The sequence below is a fragment of the Strigops habroptila genome, chromosome 9 (assembly GCF_004027225.2).
Source record: "Strigops habroptila isolate Jane chromosome 9, bStrHab1.2.pri, whole genome shotgun sequence".
Classification (NCBI taxonomy): domain Eukaryota; kingdom Metazoa; phylum Chordata; class Aves; order Psittaciformes; family Psittacidae; genus Strigops; species Strigops habroptila.
Window position 1 is genome coordinate 15,287,739 of NC_044285.2, and position 23,215 is coordinate 15,310,953.

A 23,215-nucleotide genomic window follows, 5' to 3' on the forward strand; every position below is an offset into this window, starting at 1 on the left:
TTCATCCTGGGACTAAAGGTTTGACAATGGCAATGTTCCAATCACAAGGGTGTAGTGTAGCTGCTTCCACATATGTCTTTTAAGTTAAGACACTCTTTTCAAGCTGGAATCCTAGATGGTACGACACTGACATGATTGAGTTTCTCTTAAAGGATGGTAGAGCTATCTTCAGCTCCCTAATGAACTAATCATTAGTGGATGTTGCTCATAAACCTACCTTAAACCGTCTGTCATATTTTGTTACAGTGTCTGCAAAATCAATCTTCTCTCGTTTGCCTACAAACTGGCGTAGCTCTGGATGGTCCTCCATGCCTATGTAATCTCCCACAAAATTCCTGTTAATGCTGTTCCGTCTTCTCTCTTTCTTGTTCAGCAATAGATCTGATGCTTAAATACAAAAAAATAAACATTGATTAACAATATTTACTAAATTTTCTAAACTCATGATCTGAAAGAGCTAACTGTTCCAGCAGAACTTTTTGGGAAGAACTCATAACCGAATTGTTTATAATATGGAAAAACACACTGAAGCACTATTACCAATCTTCTATATAATGATCCATGTGATTATTACATCCATTCCTAATGAAATATGCCACCAGCAAGCTCAGCAGTTCTGGTGAATCAGGAGCACTTCTGGAACTAAAGAATTTCTCACTGCTGGAAATCAAAACTAGCTCTCCCAAACCCAGAATGTTGTTCACTCACATAACCCAGGTCACATATGCAATTAAGCATTACAGTCCTCTGATTAGTCTGTATCATCTACAGACCATCTAAGTCCTATATAACTGTGGGAAGCGTTTCCTTTTTCACTTCCCCAGGAACATCTCTGATCAATGTCCTACTCAGTCTGGCTTTGTTTTGAGAGCAAAACACTAGGTAGTCCAAGAAATCCATGCATGCAGAGCAGCCAGCCTCTTCAGTGGTATCTTTGGGGTCCAACACTTTGCAGTCATTCCTAGACAGTCATCTGCAATGCCATGGTTTGCTCTATAGAGAGGGAGATACTTCCTTCATCTCTTGCGGCACTCCTTCCTACAACCATGTGTGAAAAATCTGTCATCAGAAGTTATGACCTACCTTCTTCTCTCATCTGTACATATTTTTTCCTGGCCACATACTTCCTCCATGCCTTCTGGATGGCTCTGGCATACCCATCATACTTTCTCTCTCTCATCTCTTCTAACAAAAATAGCTGTACAAAGAGACAGTAGGGTGAGTCAAACATTTCATACAAAAAGGCCAAGAAAAAGCTGTATTTTACTTTCAACAACCTTCCAGTGCATTTCACTCTAGACCCAAGCTGGTGCCTCTACCACAACTATGGGTTCTGAGATCAGAATGTTAAGGTAACCTTTTCTGAACAAAATCTCTGACGCTTGAGGAGTTCTGGCTTTTACCAGTCCATCCGTTAATCCTGATACCCAAAGATGAAAGAAGAGGAATATGGCTTCTCCCTGGAGTATTCTACTGGTACAACTCAAGGTTCTCCTCTGGGCCTCCCTCCAGCTTCCATATTCTCATTCTCCAAAATGCATATTTCTGATAGGATGTTACCATGTCTATGGGAATCTGTGCAATCTGTAACACAACACACTGTATCCACATGCAACTTTCTTCCCTGTCTGAATTTCATACTCTCATGTCCACTGGCTCCATTCTTTCCCAACAATGAAGTTTGTCGGCTGGCTTCAGGATTTACAACTGTGTTCCTAAATTTCAGTATGACAGAATAAGATTTTTTGGGTCTAAAATACTATCAGAATTCAAGAGAAAATGCTGATTTATCAAAACAGAAATGCAAGGTGCATCCCCTTTTGAGAATTTCCCTGGTCAACTAAAATACATGTAAATTTAATGCACCAGAACAACTTCTATAGCCTTTTGCTTACTTTAAGTTTAGTTCAATGTTTTCTTGTCTCATCAGCACAAGCATTAGGCTAACAATTACAGTAAAATCAGACCACTGAAATGACTGTTACTAATTATTTACCTCTACTGTGTTCTCTATTCATAAGGACTTTTCTTCTGGCTTTCAAGAGACAAGATTAGTAAAACCAGGTATATCAAGAAGCAAACCTGGCCTTTAGGATCCTTTTTTTAATTTGCTGCCCTGCGCCATGCAAATCTAGAAAAATACTGTTGTTCATATTGATCTTAAAGAGGAAACTTGATCTAGTGCAAACCATTTCCGCAGAACCTCACTTACTCTTGGTACAGTTATTTATTCAGGTGTTTAATGGAAATGTAAACAACGAAGCCTCCTTTCTGCCACCCATAAAACCTTATTTCACAGTTGGAAACTCTCCATCTACAGCAAACTTATTAAAAAAAACCTCTTCACAAACACACAAGCCCTAGATGGGGTTTCAGCACACAGGCCAGAGTGCCCCTGATACAAAAGCCTCCTCAGCTTCAGCAATGGTATGATCAAGCCCTTGTGCAATTCAGGTTACAGTAACAATATCGATGTAATCTCTTGTGAGTACTCACCATCTATTTCTCTAACAATAATGCTAATTGCAAAATCTCAATGCAAAATAGTCTTACCACCTGCAGCATTAAGGAAGTTCAATGAAAACACTTAAAATGTGGTTCCTAAGTTATAAAAACACTGCATGAACCCTTTCCTAAAATGAATTATAAATCTTCCCCCCTCACATTTCCAAGCAAAACAAGTATTTTTCATCTGATTAACCAAAACAGGTGAAACAGCACCAGGTGCTCTCTGGTGGCAGAAAAAATTTCATTTACCATCTAAAAGATGATTTTTCTCCAAAGGAACATAACCCTAGCCAATATTTTAGCAATATGAGAGATGATCGTCTTTGATATGAGAAGACATAAAGCTTTAGAATAAATTCAGCTCATAGAAATTTTTTCAACTTAAAATGAAAAAGGCCCAGACTATTTTTAGTACTTGTTTAAAAAGGATTTCATGGCTTTTCAAAAAATAATGTTTAAAGAAAACATACACAGTAAATTAAACCCTTAATTTAAATTAAAACAATAATGCAACCCAAAAACATTTTATTATTTCCAGACAAGCTCGTGTTGTCCTAACCTGCAGTACAGCCCTTCAGTAGAACTTGCAGATATACCATTAAATGGCATATAAATGCAATCAGGACTTAGTATTACAAAAATGCATTAGAATGGGAATGTGCATCCACTAGAAAATAATTTATTTCTCTTGGAAACAACCTAGTAGCATATGATGTTGGGGAATAGAAGATGAATGTTTTGGTCATTTCAGAGTGAAGGGGAACTAGATCCATCAATCCTATGTGAGCACTTGCCACCTGGCTAGTCAACAGAACACAAGACACCAGCAAATGAGTTAATTCCTTTCTTTGAAAAAAAACAAAATAAAAACAAAAACAAACAGACAAAAAAAAAAAACCCACCCCAAAAAACCCCCACCAAAACAAAGCAAAAAACCCAAACAAACAACAAAAAAAGCACCAGGAATAAGACCCGCCCCATTTTGTGGAGATATGGTGGCTGAAAATCTGTGCTCTTATAAAGGGCAAACATGCCAAGCTCACCACGTTTTAGCAGTCAGGAAAGGAAGTTATGATTTCTTTCATAAAACTGAAAACAAAAATACTATAAAATTTTGGATTGCTTTATCCATAAAGTCGCATAACAACCAGAAAACAGCCAGCACACTGATTATTTTAGTTTCTCCCCTTAATTGTTTATCTCCTAAACTGAGATTGTATTTGGTTTGTAATTAAGTGCAATGAATGGCATGGATGCAAAATAATTTCACAGTGAAAACAAGAAAATCAGGTTTGCTACAGTGTAAAATAATGAACACCAGACTGGAAGATGTTGCTTAAATTACTAATTCTGGTTCCTTATAATTACAAGCAGCTGAATTGTCTGTATTAATTCAAATAGATACTTGACCAGAATGTGTACTTGCCACCACCCTATAATAAACTTGAGGTCATCAGTAAAGGACTAAAAGTCACAACTGTAATGTCACAAGAAGAGATACCAAAGATATCTGCTAGTGTCCAAGGTTATCATGCTGACTTCGCTAGAGAGAACTTCACAATAATCTTAAGAAATTAATCATGGCCTGTGTTACAGAGGAAAGCAGATAAAGCTCACAATTCCTCATAATGGGCTAGCTAAGGTGTTGCTTGCCATGACTAAGTAGGAATAATCCTATACTAGAATTTCCTGCTCTGCCAACATGCACCTAGGTATTCTAATAACCTACCTCTTGAACACTATAGGCTCTATCATATAAACCTATCTCTGGGACGGCCTTCTGTCTTCATATTTACCTTCCTAGGTAAAGTCCCATTATTCCTGAACAGAGGTGATACTATCTCACCCTATTTATGGTAGAAATGACACAATTTCTGTTATGCCTTGGAGAAGCTTTATCATTTTCCCTTTAACAGATATGTTCCGTGCGACTGGGCACAGCAGTGTCACTGCCCGAATTGCTGTTGCTCTACAGAGCAAAAGAATACATTTCTGGAAAATTATGGCAGTAGAAATGTTCTGGTTTTATTTTGATATGTAACTTCAGGTAAAGCACCAAGAAACCACCTAATTCTCAGCTGCAAGGTGTGCTATACAAACTAAGCCTTACTGCTTCTGCTAAATACAGAATACATGATGGCAAGTAGAGCATAGTTTCTCCTTGACAACTTTCCTCAACAGTGATGTAAGAAAACTTATCTTCAACAGATTTTGTGCAAGTTAGCAGCCACAGGATAAAAACAGCCTTATGATGCCTTGAATGCTCTCTTTGAATGGGATTCCAAGTTGTCATCCTGGAGCACTGATCTAATCAATGATGTATAACACATATTTACTTCACTGGGGGCTATTCTATTTTCATCAGTAGTTCTTCTACTGAGAAGACAACCTATACTCTTGAGCTAATGGTCATGGGTATTCTTCCATGCCATGATATTCCTTCATGTGACAGATTCTCTGACAGAATGTCACCATGTGCAACCTGACATCAAAGCATCTTCATATCCCATCTCCTCCTCTTGATGCATTTAAAGCTCTTTGCATTCATTTAAAAATCACGCAGGGTCCTTAGTACTGTACCAGTTATGGAAGTGCCTAGAATCCCTGTACAACCTTCAGGCACCCGTGACAGACTGGCTCAGCTTGACTTACATTCTTAAGCTTCTCCCAGCTTAGCAGGTATCATGCTCAGCTTTGGAGTGGGCAGGCCTTTTATTTCAGCAAAACAGTTTTGTATTTTAAAGATTCAGGTTCTGCCACACTTACAGACTCCGGAGCTTTGATGAACACTTTGGATTTCCCAAGCTGGTATTGGTCAGGTTCCATGTTGACTGACTGAAGCAGGTGGAGAACTCCTTGTTTCTCATCTCCTTTCCAGGAAGGCCAAGTTGCCTTGGTCAGAATGGCGTACCTTAACCACCAAGGAGAAGAGATTAAAACCTGACATCAAACAGCAGCAGAATACCACTGACTTTGTCAGTATTACCCTGGGGGTGGGGTTGACAATTTTGCCAGGACTTACAGAAGCCTGGAGTGTGGGAAGATGCATGGTATTAAAATGTTACTTGTTCAGCAAGACCAAACAAGTGCAATGAGAAGACAACAGTGTCCAGGAGTCTCCCATTTCCAGATGCCAATAACTACTATTAGAAAGTTCTGCTGTGATCTCCTTAAGTCCATGGCGAGGTTATTTACTAGCAATGACTTATTATGATCCAGATTTAAGTACCTACATCACTGCTATTCTGGATTCATTCCTAAGCATGTGGCAGATTTCCCACTCAAGCTTTCTCTGACTTATTCTTACAAAGTCCTTTTTTGTTTCTAAGCAAGTTTCCAGCTCATGCTCCTACCCACCTGTTCAACAGCTGGTCTGTATTTAGGAAGGAGACACTCTTGGCTTTATCCCTGAAAGCCTCTGGTGCAAAAGGAAAGATACAGTGATGTTGGTGTTACCTAGAGGGAACACTGGGAACTGACCACACAAAGGGTACAAGGAGAAGGCAGGGAAGTGCTATGATAATGTCTTTGATAGGTAGTCTTCTGTCTCATAGCATTTTCTTTCAGCCTTGAAACTGAGGTGGATGCCAGGTTGCAGCCCCTTTTGAACTGTCCGCTTTTTCAGGCTTAACTTGGGCTTTTGGAACTGCCAGGCTGGAATTGCAAAGCTGCATTTTTCCACTGCCTGCCAAGGAGCACTGATGGGCTTTAGCTGCCTCAGTTGTCTACAGATAATTAACTTCTCTAGCAGCAGCTATTTAGATTCCTTTGACAATGAGCGTGGAGAACAGCTACATATGTTGTAACAAATTTCTCCCCCATATCTTTTATGTTTTTTGACATTTTTTTTTAATGCCTTAAGCATACTTGAGTTATGTAAATTAAATCATGCTTATTAGTGAAACTATTCAACTAATGAAAAAAGTTATAAAGTATGGAGTTCAGTTCATTGTAATTTCCAAGTTCTTGTTTCTTAAGAACATTGAGGCAGCTCCTAATATAATATTCTCAAAAATCACAAAAGGAATTGTTAGAAAATTCATTACGGCAATGTTCATTACTCATTCTTGTCACATCTAAAATGTTATCTAGCTAGAAAGCATAAAGTGTCATGCACCTTAAATAACAATACCATGCAACAAAAAATACCAAACAATTAAAAAGGAACATATCACAAAACCCAAACACCTCTGAATAACAACTATATGAAAAGAGAAAGCTAACTTATGAATAATTCAGTAGGATTCAAAAGGGTCTACTGATATTATCGTGTTCAAATCCAGTTTTAGTTAAGAAATGCTCAGGTACTATGCATGGTGGTGTAACAAAGTAGCTCTTATAGCATCTCAAATACAGAAGCATATTACAGATCTATGTTTACAGACAATGTGTGCACTTCCACATTTATGTAATTTATCAAGTGTTATGGGATAAATAGATGCAGCCCAGTAAGGAGTTCTAAGTTAAAGTAACTCCCAGTTTATTTAATTAACAGCTTTTTTTGCAGGTTCACCATGTACTGCCAACAGCATAGTTGAATAGGTGGTTCTAAGCAAATCTGAATTTAAAGAAGCTGATGTTAAAGACATTTGAAACTGCTACCTTCCACACACCAGAATTTGACATTACCTTTCAGCATTCACAAATTCATTCCTACATCTTCTGAGCCATGAAGGAGGGCACAGAGAAAAACATGACTTAAGACCTTTTAATATAGGAAAGCTATCGAATACATAATAAGAACAGATTTGAAAGTCTCATTTTTCATAAATTCTGACTTCATACATTTACTGGTGTGACAAGACTACAGGGCAGAAGAAAAAAATGTTCTATAACATGCACCAGTTGAGCATTTCACAGTTCTGTAGTGTGACAATTCTATCATTGTTCACCGCTGCTCAGAAGTAGCACTTCCATCTACTTGTGCATGCTTCCCGTTAAACTGGTCATGTCACTATCCATGTCTCTAGGTTTTTCAAGCTTGTGCAATTTGTTCTTGCAGAGGCTTTCAGCACCACTACTAAATGTGTTCTTAAAATGCTTCTGAAAATTTTAAATTGTGACTGCCCCCCCCCCCAATTATCTATAAATTCACAGTGAGCAGTTAGGTGTTATTGTCTAAATATGGGAGTATGGAGTTCAGCTTTCAGATTGGTTATGCTTTGAAACACATAGGCCTTTTCAGTGACTAGGGCTTTTTGCATGCAAATGTAAATTTTGTACATAAAAGTCTATTCAGCCCAGAAACCTCCACTTCTATGGAGCTGCCAAGGAACGCCCAATGAAAACAAGTGTACAAGCATGCATTTCCTGTCCATCCCATGCCTCAGCCCACTTTTACTCACACTGACTCAGGGTGTCAGAATAGAGCTTGTTCTGGATGCTAAGAAACTGTGAATGGAAACGTTGCAGGAAGAGTTTTATTCATAAAAATGTTAAATTTAACAAGACTAATTGAAACAAATGGATGAATTAGATAAAGAATGGGTTTAGTTGCCTGTGGACCTCTGTGTATGAAGCGAAGTATACAAATCTATTCACCGTACTAAAGTACCATATAGCTTTCCTTTGTGCAGACCTCTTGGGTGGATTTCTAGACCTGCACAGCCCTCACAATCAGTGTTCAACTGTGGAGGCTAGATTTAATACACATTATCCTGTCTCAGCAACAGTATGTGTGAAATATGAACATGAATGTGCTTCAGGATGCATTATGTCTGGGCTCAAAGTTCATGAAGAAAAGGGATTTAAACTGTCCTCCTCATGATATAAACAACTATGCTGTAATACTTCTAAATGAGTATTACCTTACCTCTGCAAAAACTTCTTGAAAACACGCCTGTAGGCATAGCCAGCTCTTCTTACTCGAATATTTTCTTTCAGACCTAAGTATTCCACTTGGTGTTTTACCCTGTGGACAAAAACAATGCAAGATTTACAATTCATTTTCTTTCACCATATTTGTGGACTGAAGTATTCTTGAAAGTCTGTATCATGTTTAAACACTACTGACTTCTGAAATGCATGCACAGGTATATGAATCTGGTTTTGCACATTACCACGCACACTGCATGGTAAGAAAAATATTCAAGGCAGGTAGACTATTTATTACTGAAATAAATGTAGCAAGTTTACCTTAGTATTTTTTCCTAGTTTCACTTCCCATCTCCTAATTTATGTATAAATTTCTTAACTAATATTATTACCCATAAAAGGCCAAGTAACTATTTCCTATACAATTACACAGCTGGTATCCAAGGGCATGAGAAATTGTTTTATATTCTATTATTGTAGGCTTCACCCGTGCTTTACATGGCTCAAACATCAACAGTAGCTCTTTTTTGGTTGTTCTGGAGAAAGGATCAAATCTGACGGCGGGAGAAAGCCCCAGATGATGCTTGCAGCACCTTGCAAAACAATGGTAATCCAATCAGTAGTTCAGAACTGACAAGGATGCTAATCTGGATGGCTGTGATAACATACAAAGACTTCTCTAAACAAAGAGCATCCATCCTGCTTCTCTCGGCAATGAGTCAAAGTAGTAACAAGGAACATCAGGCCCCAACCCTTGGATCACTACTCAGAAGAAAATGGGCAGTGGTTAGGTAAAAAGTAATCTTGGCAGGGGGCAGCATGACCACTGACTCGAGAAGAGAGACTGAGAATGGTGCCTGATTAGCATGAGAGGCCAGAGGGACTTTTAACCAATACGTAGTGGAATACTGATTAATGAACAAATTATGTAACTCCCAACCAATGGACACTGATTTGTTTGTTTGTCAAAATGCATAAATAGCTTAAAATTACAATCATCAGTGTGCTTGATGTGTGGAGACTCCTGCCGAGCACCCTGCACAGAATAAGCAATGTCTCCTTTCTAAACAAGACCCTGTGTCTTTGTTTAGGAAGCCCCAAAAAGGCAACACAGATGCCAAACTTTAATGACACAAAGAATCGGAAAGAAGACAGCAAGGCCAGTACAGTCATGAAAAGCTAGCATTCTCCCTAATTTTACCATGCTGCAAAGGAAGGATTTGAGGAGAGGCACAGGACTGGCTGAAGCATGTCTGGTAAGCTTGATCATGGCATACTGTAATTACAAACAAGAACGGAGCTGGTACCTGCCCCATAGAACATGTTAATGGCTGTGGAGAGACTCTGCTGCACATGGAACTGAAACACCATTATCCCAAAGCCATTAAAGTTCCCTCATGTAAAACAGATTCATTTCGGTTCTGAATGGGGAACAAGTATGTCCCCATGAATCTCAAAGCAGAAAAACAGCAAAGGAAAAAAGCTGCCTTTTGGTACCTATTTCTCTTTCTAGAGCTGCAGTACATTATTTTATGTTCCTTCTTACATAACCTGCTAGTTACAACTAGGAATTTAATGCTTGGAAATCTGATTTGAAGAATTTCAGTTAGCTTCTTTAATGTATGACTCTTGCTGTTTGCATTTCTTTAATTTCCTCATTTAAGTCGTGGCTGGAAGAGGTAGTGCCTGTTTTTAACACAGGAATGTGGTGTTCAGGAGTTTCTGTTGCTCTTCTTTTATAGGGCAACTTACAGAAGCTTTAGCTTTCAGTCAGAAATATAGGAATTGTTAAGATTTTAGTCCTGCAAATTTAACAGACAGTATGTTAAAGAGCACTTCTTCACATATAATCAAAACAAGTGAGCCTGTAAGGAGCTGTTTCACTTTTCTGCTTGCTTTTTCTCTGATTTTACAAAACATGTTTCAAATTATAGAATCATAGAAAGGTTTTGGGTTGAAAGGAACCTTAAAGACATCTAGTTCCACCCTGCTCGGAATGGGCAGGGACACCTGAAAAACTGTTGATTCAATGCTATTTCTGTGCTATTTTTGAGATGTTAAATTTCAATATAAAGTGTATTGCCCATTGGTATTTTTTTTGGTAGAGACATTCTTTTCACATGATTCATAGTATAAAGGAAAAAAACTTTTAGAAATCCCATGCTACAAATGACAGAAGCCCTTCAGTTAATACTTCTTTTTAAAGAACACTTTGAGAGGAATTTTACTAAACCGTGAGTGATACTGCTCTTTTAGCTTATAATAAAGAATACTGCATGTTTTAATCTTGCTGTGTTCAAGGAATGAAGTATTTTGTACCCACTCCAAGAATTCTGGTACAGTAGAAAGTTGGTGGACAAAAATACATTTTCCTGTTTATAGCTTTCCCTCCTGTTCACATCTGGAATAATGCACTGGAGAAACAGTATTACTCCCATTTTCTTACTGTCCTGCCAGTATTAGTGTCCAGCAACAGAGAATTTGAGACACTTTTCTGGGTTTTTTTTTTTCCTTTTCTTTCTGAGAAAAGGCACAGTGAAAATCTCCCTCCAGGCATCAACCTCAAGCAGGTCAGGGTCTGGGAATTCAGCTAATGCAGCAATTTTGAATTCAAGTCCAAATGGCTGTGCCAGGACCTGAACAAAAACACATTTCAAGAACACCCCCATTTTTGGAATAACTAAGGTATTATACAAGGTTTAGATATTACACAAGGTCTATGTTTCAGTGGTACAAAGCTGGAGTGACATGGCTTCTGTGAGCATGAAGGAAGGCAGGCTTTGTGTAGGGGTTTTTTCCCTTTTCCAGTAATATTTTCACAGTCTAGTAACATGTTACTAATAAGCAGATTAGATATACTACTCCCGTCACACTGTTTGATACAGCATTATCTGATCACGGAACAAAACAAAAAACCCCTAAACCAACATTCAGCAAAACGTCACATTTTGTATTTCCCTCAGCACAGAGCTTTCTCACAGTAAAATCACAACACAACAAAATTAATCTTGTGTTGCCATATGCACATCAATTTCTTTTCCCCAGATAGGTCACTAATAACAAATGTATCCTAGGTGAGGTCCTAGTATACTACAGGGGAAATCATAGTTTGAAATGGGAGAGAACGTTAGGATTTTGAAACAGGGGTGAAGAGTTACCATTATAAGAACAACTTTCATTTGTGTCTGAGTTTGATAGCGTATAATCCTTTGAATTTCACTTGCCAAATGCAGCAGCTACTGATAACTAGCATCATCCTCATTATGGGAATACAACAAGAAATCTTGCCCATTTTTGCTCCAAAAGGAATCTCCTGAAAGCAGGCCTTTTCTCTGGACTAGGTTATTGTTTGCTTGTTTCATTGGTTTCCTAGCAACACCTTCCACAATAATAGGCCTCTTTTCCAATATGTAAATGATCGATTTTAAAAGCCCCTCAACTTCCAGTTAGAAGTTTTAGACACACTTTTTTCCAGGATCACTTACTTTCCTCCTCTGGTCCCCAGTGTCAGTGGAAAACTAAGTGCTGCACAGTAGAATTTTCAGGGGTGGAAAGGCAAGGAGAGAAAGAACGTCTACATTTACTGCCAAAACCTAAAGGACACTTTCAAGTGCAGTCCCAATTGTGGCTTCTGTAAGTGCTCTACATCTGCATGTAATGGTGCTAGCCTGCATGCCAAATGGCAGGAAGTGAATTCCGGTGTGGCGTTGATAATGGTCAAGAATGCTTTTCATCAGACTTTGCAAGTTGTTTCACTGTGATAAAAATAACCACGTGCTTTATCAGCACTTTTACCAATAAAAAAAGTATATAGCGATATAAAAGTTACCTACATTAGGACCTTGCATAGTATAGATACTGTACTGATCACCTTTTTTCAAATAGAAAAATGCTATAAAGCATCATATAAAGATGCCTCAAAACAAATGTGACTGATAAACCAAAATGATAATTTACACATCTATTTAATGTCTATATAACCACCTGATACGATATTCTAATGACATCTCTTTAAAGAGTTGGCTAATGAAACTTAAGTTCAGAAGTGAAAAAAAGAGCCTTCTACATTGTTGGCTATAGAGACTTCTTGGTAAGTTTGATACATAAAAGCAGATAAGGACATCCTGCTCGCTCTTTAGCTACCTAACAGAAGCTGTTCTCAAAGCATAAAGCAGAAGTTAGAATGGATGTATAATGCATTTGGTGTGCAAATTCTACATATAAAACTTGAGTCTTTAATATACTGATTGTGTTCCTGTTATGCAAATGGCGATTATTCATAACTGACATGAGAAAAAGCTCAGAACTGCACATACTAACTGCTGATTTAGATCAAGTGACCCACAGCTTATCTTCAAAGTTCAGGAGAGGTCATGCCAGGTTTAATTTCTGAAGGTTTTCGAGTATCTACTTCATTTTATCTGTAGGCTGTATGACTACAAACTACAAATTTGGGAGGCTATTTTTGACTATTAGCACTGTTTCTCATCATATACCCTGTTTAGCCATACCTGCTCTCCTCCCAGTCTCGAGACTTCTTTGTTTCATTTGGTTTGATGCAGCGGATGTAATGGGGTGTACACTTCATCAGGGTGCCAACAAGGTCATTTGCTTGTTTCTGTAAAATTGAAGAAAAACAATAAGATTTGAGCTGAACAGGGCAAATCCTGTGAGAGAATTCTAAAAATTATCAGTCATTGGCTGATGATTCAGTTGACTTTGGTCTTTCCCCAGAACAACTGAAGTGTCTTGAGATAACATGCACCTTGTGAGAAATTTACCAGTAAATGGAAGGTACCGTTATCTCCAGCTATGTAAATATATTTAAACTATTTTATAAAAATATGGAGTGACAAGGCATGCCTCAGGTGAACTTGACTGTCAGGGTGAAATATACGGGAAGAGGTTGATTAAGTATCATTTTCCTAAGTCTGCAAGTGTGTAATCTAAGCATATATTTTATGACCAGTCTCAAAAAAGATGCTTGCCTTCTAACACTTGGTGCCTTATTCAAGGCACATTATGGTCAGTAGAAAGACTTCTGTTGACTTTGGTGGGTGTTGGATTAGGTCCTGCTGCATTTCTGCACTATAAAGAGACCAGTTATCTGTAGTTAATTGTAGGACATGAAGTGGCTGAGTGAAGGGGCTCATTCATTATGCACATGCAAGTAGTATTATCACTCCCATCAATTGCTCATTTGGAAAATTCACTGCTGTAGAATGCAGCTGAACTAAACATTTAATGAAAAGTGGTGCTGGGCAAACCAGGATTTTAATAGCTGAAACAAGCAATCGAGATATTGCTGATGTCTCTACAAATGTCTGGACAGTAAAAAACCAGCAAAGACTACTTTACTTTTTTTTTTAAGTCTCCATACACAAACACCCCCCCATCTATGCACATATTACCACAGCAAAACTACACATACTTTGATTTTACTGCCCGCAGTGGTAGGACGGCCCTTCTTGTCCACTTGAAGATTTTCAGGAAAAAGAGCCTTTATAAAAGGACTAAGAAAGAATTAATAAAACAGTGTTGGCATGGAAAGACAATTCAATGCAGGAATGTTAAGGAATATGCTGTAAAAGTTGATAGTTGAGCAGAATATAAATAGCTATTTCTATTAAACTTGAGTTGTATCAAATCTATTTTAAGATTAGTATTTCCCATGAGCTTCATTCCTCACAGAGATCTACTGCTATTTTAGTGAGCCTTGATATGATACCAGATTTCCAGGCCCAAAGAAACACACACTTCTTAAAAAGTAAGCCTCAATTAATTAAAACACATAACAAAAAAATGTTATTTTATGTTACAACACTGCCTGCCCTGAGAGTGCCAAATCACTGATGGCCTTGTTCGAGGCCCAAACAAACGGCTGTCATTATACCATTTGATTCTGACACTGCAATACCTTACTTACTCAGGTTTGCAGAAAACGAAGGTCAATATAATGCAAGTGATACTGTTCTACTGCAGTGATGTTTTATTTCCACTTTTATACAAATGAGTTCACAAGTTGCAAAGTAGAGAATTCAGGCCCTCTGCACCCATCTGAACTAGCACATTATTCCTAGCTTTAAGCAAGTTTTGCTTACGTACAAATCACTGCTCTGCATGAGTTCAATCAAGTCCATGAAAAGAACATCCCGATTTCTCTCGCAGAATCCATCCATATCATAAGATACCTGGGCCAAGGTGGAAATTGAGTGTTTGTGGTAAGTTGAGAACCCAATAATTAAAGAAAATTTAAATTCTGTCCTCATCAGTAGCTGTTCCAACTTTTGGTTACTCTGGCATAACTTAAAGATACTACAATGATCATTACCTCCTTGCATATATTATTAGATAACTCACAACAAGCATAAAAGGAATTTCATCCATGTATTTAAATTCAGTAAGAAAGACTGTTATGGAGCTAGTAAATGGAATCTGACACCAGATTAAAGAATTAAAGTCAATTTAATAATGAATTTTATTGAATGAAAAATTTTGCATAAGGGTTTACCTTTACTAACTGCAGGAAATCATGATTAGTCTGAGAAATATACCCAAAGAAGACAGAACTGTACATTAGGTTCCCAGTTTTATTAGTGTATCATCACCTACGGATCATTTTCCTATCTGAATTCTTTAAATTTACTGCTACTATAACCAACAATTAAGATTATAATAATGTGAAATACTAAGGGCATTTATTTATTACATTTAATATTAAGTTTGGTATGTTTGATAGCAACAAGGCCCAGACTCAACTCTCCTAAGGAAGGGACATGTGTTAGGGCATATTTGTTCTAAGCTCCCTACATTGTGAAAGGAGGACACTGTCTCCTGACATAATGTGGCTACTGAAAATCAAAATGGCCCTTTACAGGGCTTCCCCCTTCCCTTCATTACTGTTCTTTTTCTATATAAATACATTATGAAGAATTCAGTGATGATTTTCCACATTACCTTTCCAGCATAATGATGAATGATAAATCCCTGGTTCCAGCTGTTGAAATGTTCATGAGTCCCAATCTGCATCTGGAGTTTTTGAAGCAGTGTTTGATCAGCTCCTTCTCCCACTGCATGCATTGTGGCACACACATCATCTAAAATGCTCATAATCCCTGGGGGATTCTAATGCATGGGAGGATAACAAAAATGGCAAAAGAAGTGAGGAAAAGAATTACAATGCCAGTTTTTTCCCCTGAAAACAGGGAAATACCTTTGCTGCAAAAACACTAGAGCAAAGCCACAGCAGGAAGAATTCCTCCCCTGTCAGTAGAGTTCATAGTAGACATTAATTTGTGTGCACAAGTGTGCAGTTTAAGGAGAGATGCCACTTCATGTAATGATAGTGACAGTGGGAAATCGATGATTGCTATTAAAAATAAACCAAAAAGAGACACACACCCTTTCCCAATGCCCAACATTTTAGTTTTTAATTCCCTCACAAAGCAACCTTCTTTTTTCACAAAAAAATAAGCCTGTGTCTGAGGTAAGTATTTAAACTCGAATGCTGTAGTGTGACAAACTTAAGAGCTAACTATCTACAACTGTGATATAAATCCTATCTTCCTAGTTATCCCAATACAGATAGGAGATGGGCTAAATCTGATGAGCATTTAAGCACAAGTCACTATAGTTCTTTGAACTACTGTTAAAATTATCTGGTTTTCATGAGGACAAAGAACTAGATGAAAAACAACCTACTTCTGTTCTAAAGACAACATTTGTTGTCACCCCATATCAGAATATAAAGACTCTATGTGGAGCAAAGACACAAATTTCTTCTATCTACGACACTTCCTCATATTCCCCCTTCACTTGTTTCTGCTTAATTTGTGACAGCACCTCAGAGGAAGTGGGTATCGCAGCTTCCCCAAACAGAAATACACCACCCAGAGACACAGAGAGCCGTAGCTGATGTACAGTGGAATACGTCATGAAGTTCATGATAAATTTAGGTGAGTAAAATTTTAATTTCCATCATTATATTTTTAGTCACACATCAATCATGCTATCTTATGGGTCTCTTTTTGGTCAATATCTTAGATAACGTACATCTTAGATGACATATATCTCAGCGCTCTTGTAAGACATCTTATGTAAGATTTATATATAGGCTTAGTATGACTCAGTAACTGAACAACAGTATTTGCATTTTTCCTATGAACGTTCTTGACAGCAAAGCAGTTGCCCAAATACTTTAGAGAAAAATCTTATTGCTTTTTCCATCTGTTTGTTTTAAGTACTTACCACTTTGTTCTCTATAAGGTCGCACACTATTTTGTTGTTAAAGTAATCTATTGGTGTCCATCTGATTCCTTCTTGCACGTATTCTTCCTGTTGAGTAAAAAGACAGATGCAAATATTCCTTTGCACCGCAGATGTAGCACTAGATTTACAATGCACTACGTATACACAAACTCTGCACTATTCTTGTTGTATTCAAAGACTCATCAAAATGTGAAACTGGGGGGGGAGGTGGGAGAAATGACCCTAATGATAGTTAAATCCACTCTCTACTGCCAAAGAGATGAATCAGAATCCTTTTCTGTTCTCTCCACACCTTCTATTGTCATTCATAGCCCTTGAGTAGTTACTGATAAGAGCAGGATTCTTTCATCGGTGCATTCACTGTCAAAGCCCTTTGCAAGTGACTTTCACACTATCTTGACAGTGCACCTAAGCACCCATAACCTAATCTATTTTAAAAATTCAGACTGTGATGGGCATATCAAAGGACTGGACTCTCAAAACAATACCTTTAGAAATGCACATGAAATGGAGACACAGCTCTACTTTTATTTCTGTACACAATCACTGTAAGACTGGGGGAAAAAAAATCACACCAAATTTAAACTCAATTGACCCACTCAGTTGCATACATATGAGTTGAGCTAGACACTTAGCAGGTCATTTGTGCGCTCAGCTGCAACGATCAGTTACTTTTATACAAAGGCATTCTTGAAAACATTGTCCTAAAGCTGGTGCCAGGCCTGAGCTCATGCTGTACACAGTGCTTCTGTCTCAGCTGCATTCTGTCTGCCCTCCCATGCAGAAGCTCACACTCATATAAAGTGAGATTTTGCGGTAAGACTGTGAGCAGAGAACTGCAAATACTTTCAGAAGTATTTTTGCATGTCTCAGTAATATATTTCATTCATATATATATATTAACAAAAATTAAAAGGGTGTCGAGGAAATTAAGAAAAGCATTCCCATTTAAATGTGTGTCATGTCCAACGAAAGCACAGGGATGGAACCAAGCTGCAGTTTTCCATTTCTGTCCATGAGTCAGAATATGCAGCAAGTCTGGGCAGAGTCATATGACTGCATTAGTAAGTAAACTGTGATGGACTCAATTCTGTGCCACTGTACTAGAGAATAAATGCCTGTAGCTAAAACTGTTTACAGTTTTAGGGTCAGCCAACAAGAAAGGTAATTTTTTCCTTTGTCTTGCTTAACAAGGCAAACGTTATTGTCAGCAGACAATGAGACCTCATTTTTTCCACCACTGAAAAAGCAATAGTTCACTTAGGAATTCAAAAATAACTGTCTGGTTACCTGTTCTGCCTTCAGTGTCAGTTCAATAAAAATCTGCTGTAGTTTTTCATTAACGAAGTTGATGCAAAACTGTTCAAAACCATTTTTCTATAGAAAAGGAAACAATTTAAAAATTAGTCTTGTGCTTTATATACAGTTATTCTTAGTTCTCATGCTGGCAATAAGCTTCAAAGAAACACTGTCAATGATGGATGGGTTGCTGACTTTATAGACATTCTGTGTAATCTCAGATCTTTCTTTTAAGATCGCTGACCTAGTTTCTTTGAAGTTTTTTCCATACTTCGTGTTTATTAAGTGAGACATTACCAGTGAGAACTCGATGTCCAGGAAGCTGGGGTGGGTTCTGGCCATGGGATTTGTTTGGGGTTTTTTGTGGTTTGGACTTTTTTTCCCCCTCTAAATAACAAAAACTCTCCCGGGTCAGATCAGCTCAAACCCTGAGTATCGCACTGCCTTACCTGGAATATTTCAAAGCCATAAATATCAAGGACACCAATATTATATTCTTCATGGTCCTTCTCCATAGCTTTATTAATAGACTAATAAAACAGAAACAAAATGTAAAACAAAATGTAGTTTATATATTTAAAAGATATATTCATATCTTTAAATCTTAATATAAAAATATTGAGTTTCTTTAAAAAGAACATATTTGAATGGAATACAAATATATGTAACAGGGTATTTCACTTTCACTTTTTAATAGAGTGTTATTAACAGCTAGGAAATGAAGAGTACACCACCCTGTTTTCCAGGTTAGTGAGCCTTAGGGGGGAGGGGGAAGCCAACAAACAAAGAACAGCTTTAAGTCTGATATTTGATACATTTTGCAGATGGTACCATGAATCTTTTCACCTATTTCTGTATTCCCCTGCTTCGCAGCTTCAGTGCTCATCTGAAAATAATGCACTACTCAGGAGAAAGTAAGACTCAGAGAAGTACGGGTGCTCACAGAAAGATGTCAGAATGTCATATGGGACAGCTGTGCAAGTATAGCGCGGAAAGCACTGCTCATTTGCTTCAAAGAATGCACTTGTCATATTGTCAGTGCCTTGTATGTGATACCTGTGGTCAGCCTCCCACTGCACTACTCAGTGCTGCTGCTAAGGTTCAGGCAAGGAAACTGGGTGGAAGAAATGACAGACAGAAAAAGCACTGCAAGAAACATTCCTAGTGTACTTCTGTTTTGTTTTGATATTTCAGTAGATTCAAGCAAATCCAACTTACATCCACCAAGTAATCAAACACACGGGAGTGAAGGGCCTTGGCCAGCGCATCCCTGGTGTAACAGGCTTGTTCCACATTTAGCGTTACGTTAATAGACTCAGATTTGCCTCCCCACTTGCTGTCCATCTGTCTGCTGGTCAGTTTTTCCTTTAGGCGCTCCTGGTTAATTCCCAGGAGAAAAGCAGGGAAAGCCAAAACTGTAAGAAAGATCGGGGTTGCTGGATTATGACTCACGGACTAAACAATACAGAATGAAGGGAAAAAAAAATTAGCTATATCTCTAATAACAATCAGCACTAATAAACCTTATGGGGCAAGTAGCTTAAAAAGAGGTGAGATTTATGTCTTTAAAATTTCCCTAACCTCCCCAAGGACATTTTCAATTCCTTACTTACATGGATTTCAATTAAGATAAACCACCTTGAAGTAAATCAGTTATTTCTGTACCTTCAGTCCTTCAAACATATAAGCTAGCTTAGGTCATAGTTTTGAACTATGAGGTTCAAACAAATTACTCTCAGGGAAGATGGAAATGAAACATAGAGGTCACACATTAAATAAAAATTGACACAATTAAAAATTCTTTGTAAAATCATGAAACGTTTAAATGCAACAAAGAATATGCTATCCGCTTCTTAATAGTCTCTCCTTTTCTTCTTGTAAGTTAAGATATTGCAAAAAGTTTTCAACTGCCTTGCCATTTATTTGGTTTTGGTTTTTTAATCCCTTACTCTGGAAGTACATTGCAAATTCCGGTTTTCTTGTTTAAAAGTAAAGCATAAAAATACATCTGTGCAATAAGAAGCCACAAGTCTACTACTCTTTGCATTCTTAACACATGGTGCAGATGTTAGCTGCAGGTGTCACACACCTTAAGGAACGGAAAAAGAGAAATGGCTTAAAAGCCAATGGAACTAGCTCCCAAGGGCAGCTCTTGGAGTTGGTATTGCACTTCCACTAAACCACAAAATCCTCTAACAGTGTTTCCTCCACGTTCCATTACTTTCAGATCTACTTTATTAGCATGAGGAGGATGTAAAATACTCACTAAGGCAGCAGCCACCTGTACTTTACACATCTGCAACGTCACAGCGATTTCACTAAACCCATCAGTACGTTAATCCAAAATTATTTTTAAAACTTCACATAACCACCGGCTTTCTGAAATCTGACTTATTACCATCAGAAAGCAGACTAAATTTACTCTAGAGTACTAGGAACCACACAACTAATGAAGGTTGAGTCACTGGCAACATCTCTGGTAACTCACTGAGAAATCAGGTTGAAGACTACATAGAAGTCAAATATGCTTTAAAGTCAAATGCTTTAAAACTGAAAAGAATGTAGGTAATTATAGACCAAATATGCTCACATACACTGTAAAGATGCCAGAATAAATATTTAGCCAATACTACTGTACGAATTTATTAAGAACCACTATGCACACCTGAGAATGTTCCTTCACAGTGCTAATGATTTACTACAAAGAAAGAATAGCTGGACATGAGTGGTTCTAACTTCTCATTCTTAAGATGCCTGATTATTTTCCCTAGTTAGGGACCACAGAATTACCATCCAGACATTACTAGAAAGCAGGATATGTGTGGAATTGAAAAAATGATCCTCAAAGAGTCATCGGTAGCATTCTGCGGAATAGCTTTAAATACAATCTGTGAAGAAAAGCTGAAAAAGGATAGGTTCACGTCATCCGTTTTCAGAAAGTGTAAAGCAAGTCCTTCAATACGATGCAAGTGTAAAGAGGGATGTTTTAAATTATTTTCTGCAGCCAGGCAGGAACAAGTAGTATTTGGCATGAAAATTTAGAATAAATACTGAGAACTCTTTTTTCCCCCCAGATATTAATTATAATCAAGGACTGTAACAATAATCACCAGCAGTTTTAAAGAAGTATTTGTCTGAATGTCTGGCAAGAATAGTCTGTCTAGATTTGATTCTGACTCAGAGTATGAGACCAGAGGTTCTGGTGTCTTGAAGAATGGCCTCTGCATGTTTTTCTGCAGTTTGCTATATAATAACAAGAACCCTATTGACCAAATTCTTAGAACTTTTTATTATTTCAGACTTACGCAAAGCATGACTTATCAGTGGTCTTGCATTGTGTTTTATCTTTTGTGGCTATCCAGGCTATAAATGCTTTACTATTTAGTTGGCTAGGACAAACAGTAAACTGGGAGGAGAAATGGAGAAATGAACCCAACTCTTAACTTCATAATGCAGAAATTGTACTAGACATTGCTCTTTCTTCTCTGGCTTGTTTAAAATGCAGTATGTTTATGAGTAAGTTCTATATTCATTCTATCTGCTAATTTTTTCAATGTATTATTCATACACTACTTCTGTACTTATACCCCAGCGAGCAAGAAAAATACAGTGTACATGGCTCATCACAAAAATCCATTCACATTTACCAACTTATTCTCAACTCCTGTCTTTTCAGTTTGGTACTTTTTGATGCAATGCTCTGTAATCTATCTTGTCTAGCTATGTCCTGATTTCATTGAAAGATTGAATACTGTGATTCATATGGAAGCACAGTAACTCACTTGGAATCGTAAGGCAAATAAAAACTTCTATACTTTTATTTGGATGTATAAAAAGCCACAAAATGTTGTTCTTTGGGTTCACTTACTATTCTCTCAAATTAAGAAATTAAGGTTAAAAATGACTAATTTTTATTTCCCTGTGTTTTAAAAGAAATAGCAGGAGAATACTAATACAGCTGAGAGGGAAGCTGACTAGACAATATACTTTATTCATACTTAACTTACCTAAAACTAAACAAATGCAGTTTTCCTAAACATAAGGACCATTCTGAAGTAAGAGTTCAGAGAACAGATTGGTATGTATAAGCTACTATGTATGTTGTGCTTATCCACTCTTGTCCTTAAACTATCAAGATAGCATAAAATGAACATCAGATGCAAGGTATAAATCATGAGAAAAATGTTGAAAAATCAAGATCAATCATCTTTCAACATCTTGCTGATGTGGGCCTAGCTGATATAAAACAGCAGCAAGAGATGAAGGATGCAAAGACTGTGCATTGTGGATAAGGAAACAATAAATAGTTACACAGTAGACAAACAAAACTGCACCCCTGTTAAGCCAGTGGCATTGTATAAGGCAAAACAGGGGCCTCAGTACCGTTGCTTTTGGAAGACAATCTACATTAGTAGCCTCACTCTGTAAGAAATGATGCACTGTGTTTGGATAAGCAGCTCAAGATTGCAGTTCACTTTACACCATCTGGGCTTCAGCCCATTGCTACTTCTGTAAGAGTTTACAGAGGTACTCACATTCCTCACTCTCCACTCCTGCATAGTTGCCAACTTCTTTGAAGCTGATGTTTCCCAAATGCAGTATTCCTGCCACTATCTGCAGCACCAACGCCTGTTCCTCTGCAAAGATCCCAATCACACTCATTGCATGCTGCAAAGAAAAAAAATATTGGATAAGTCAAAGAATCTGTTCAATGACTTCTGTCACAGAAGTCCCATTAAGATACTGACATTAAAAATCTGAGTTTTTCAAAGCAATTCAAATTCTTAAGGCAACCAAATTTCATTACAGCCTGCACTGAAGTTTCAAAAGGTACCAGCTGTCCTACTTCAGCATTTCTGTATTTTTCTAATTAAATATAGAAGCATCTACACCAATTAGAAGACATGTTAGCAAAAGAAATTCTGGAAAAAAATTAAAGTTACTAAAAACCAACCACCTGCTCTTAAGTGTAACACTAAAGATAAATAGTTTCATTGCAAAATAGGGAACAACGAACTTGAGACGCAATGATTTTATTCCTTCTACACAGACAGTTCAGCTACTGAGACCAAGAGCTGTGAAGCTGTGCTGAATGACTCTAAAAAGCAGCAGTCTGTCTGGTTTAGGCTGTGAATTTCAGCAATCTACTAGAAAATAATCCACAACAAGATTGGGGTCTGGGTCTAGAGTACGTGTAATTTAGAATGTCTTCTCAACTGACTAAAGCGACCCTAAACCATGCATTTTGCGACACTATTTTTGCAGGCTTGTTAAGCTGCAACACAGGACCTCTCCAGGGTAACGTACCTCCCTCAGGGTAAAATAT

The 23,215-nt window shown here is 37.7% G+C and overlaps 1 protein-coding gene across 4 annotated transcripts in view; it reads right to left on the reverse strand.

The window, feature by feature from the left end:
• Positions 1-23,215, reverse strand: part of MYO1E (myosin IE) — a 252,434-nt gene that overhangs the window by 14,669 nt on the left and 214,550 nt on the right. For all 4 annotated transcript variants that reach the window (XR_003993184.1, XR_003993183.1, XM_030497694.1 and 1 more), the window contains 13 exons: positions 22,425-22,557; positions 19,108-19,304; positions 18,339-18,419; positions 17,881-17,967; positions 16,570-16,656; positions 15,280-15,447; positions 14,428-14,513; positions 13,754-13,835; positions 12,834-12,940; positions 8,321-8,419; positions 5,275-5,419; positions 1,084-1,198; positions 218-387 (listed from right to left, as the gene is read on the reverse strand). Coding sequence is in view for 2 of the 4 variants with exons in the window: in XM_030497694.1 (XP_030353554.1) it covers positions 218-387; positions 1,084-1,198; positions 5,275-5,419; positions 8,321-8,419; positions 12,834-12,940; positions 13,754-13,835; positions 14,428-14,513; positions 15,280-15,447; positions 16,570-16,656; positions 17,881-17,967; positions 18,339-18,419; positions 19,108-19,304; positions 22,425-22,557 (1,557 nt within the window). In the remaining 2 variants the exon portion in view is untranslated. The remainder of the gene's footprint in view (positions 1-217; positions 388-1,083; positions 1,199-5,274; positions 5,420-8,320; positions 8,420-12,833; positions 12,941-13,753; positions 13,836-14,427; positions 14,514-15,279; positions 15,448-16,569; positions 16,657-17,880; positions 17,968-18,338; positions 18,420-19,107; positions 19,305-22,424; positions 22,558-23,215) is intronic.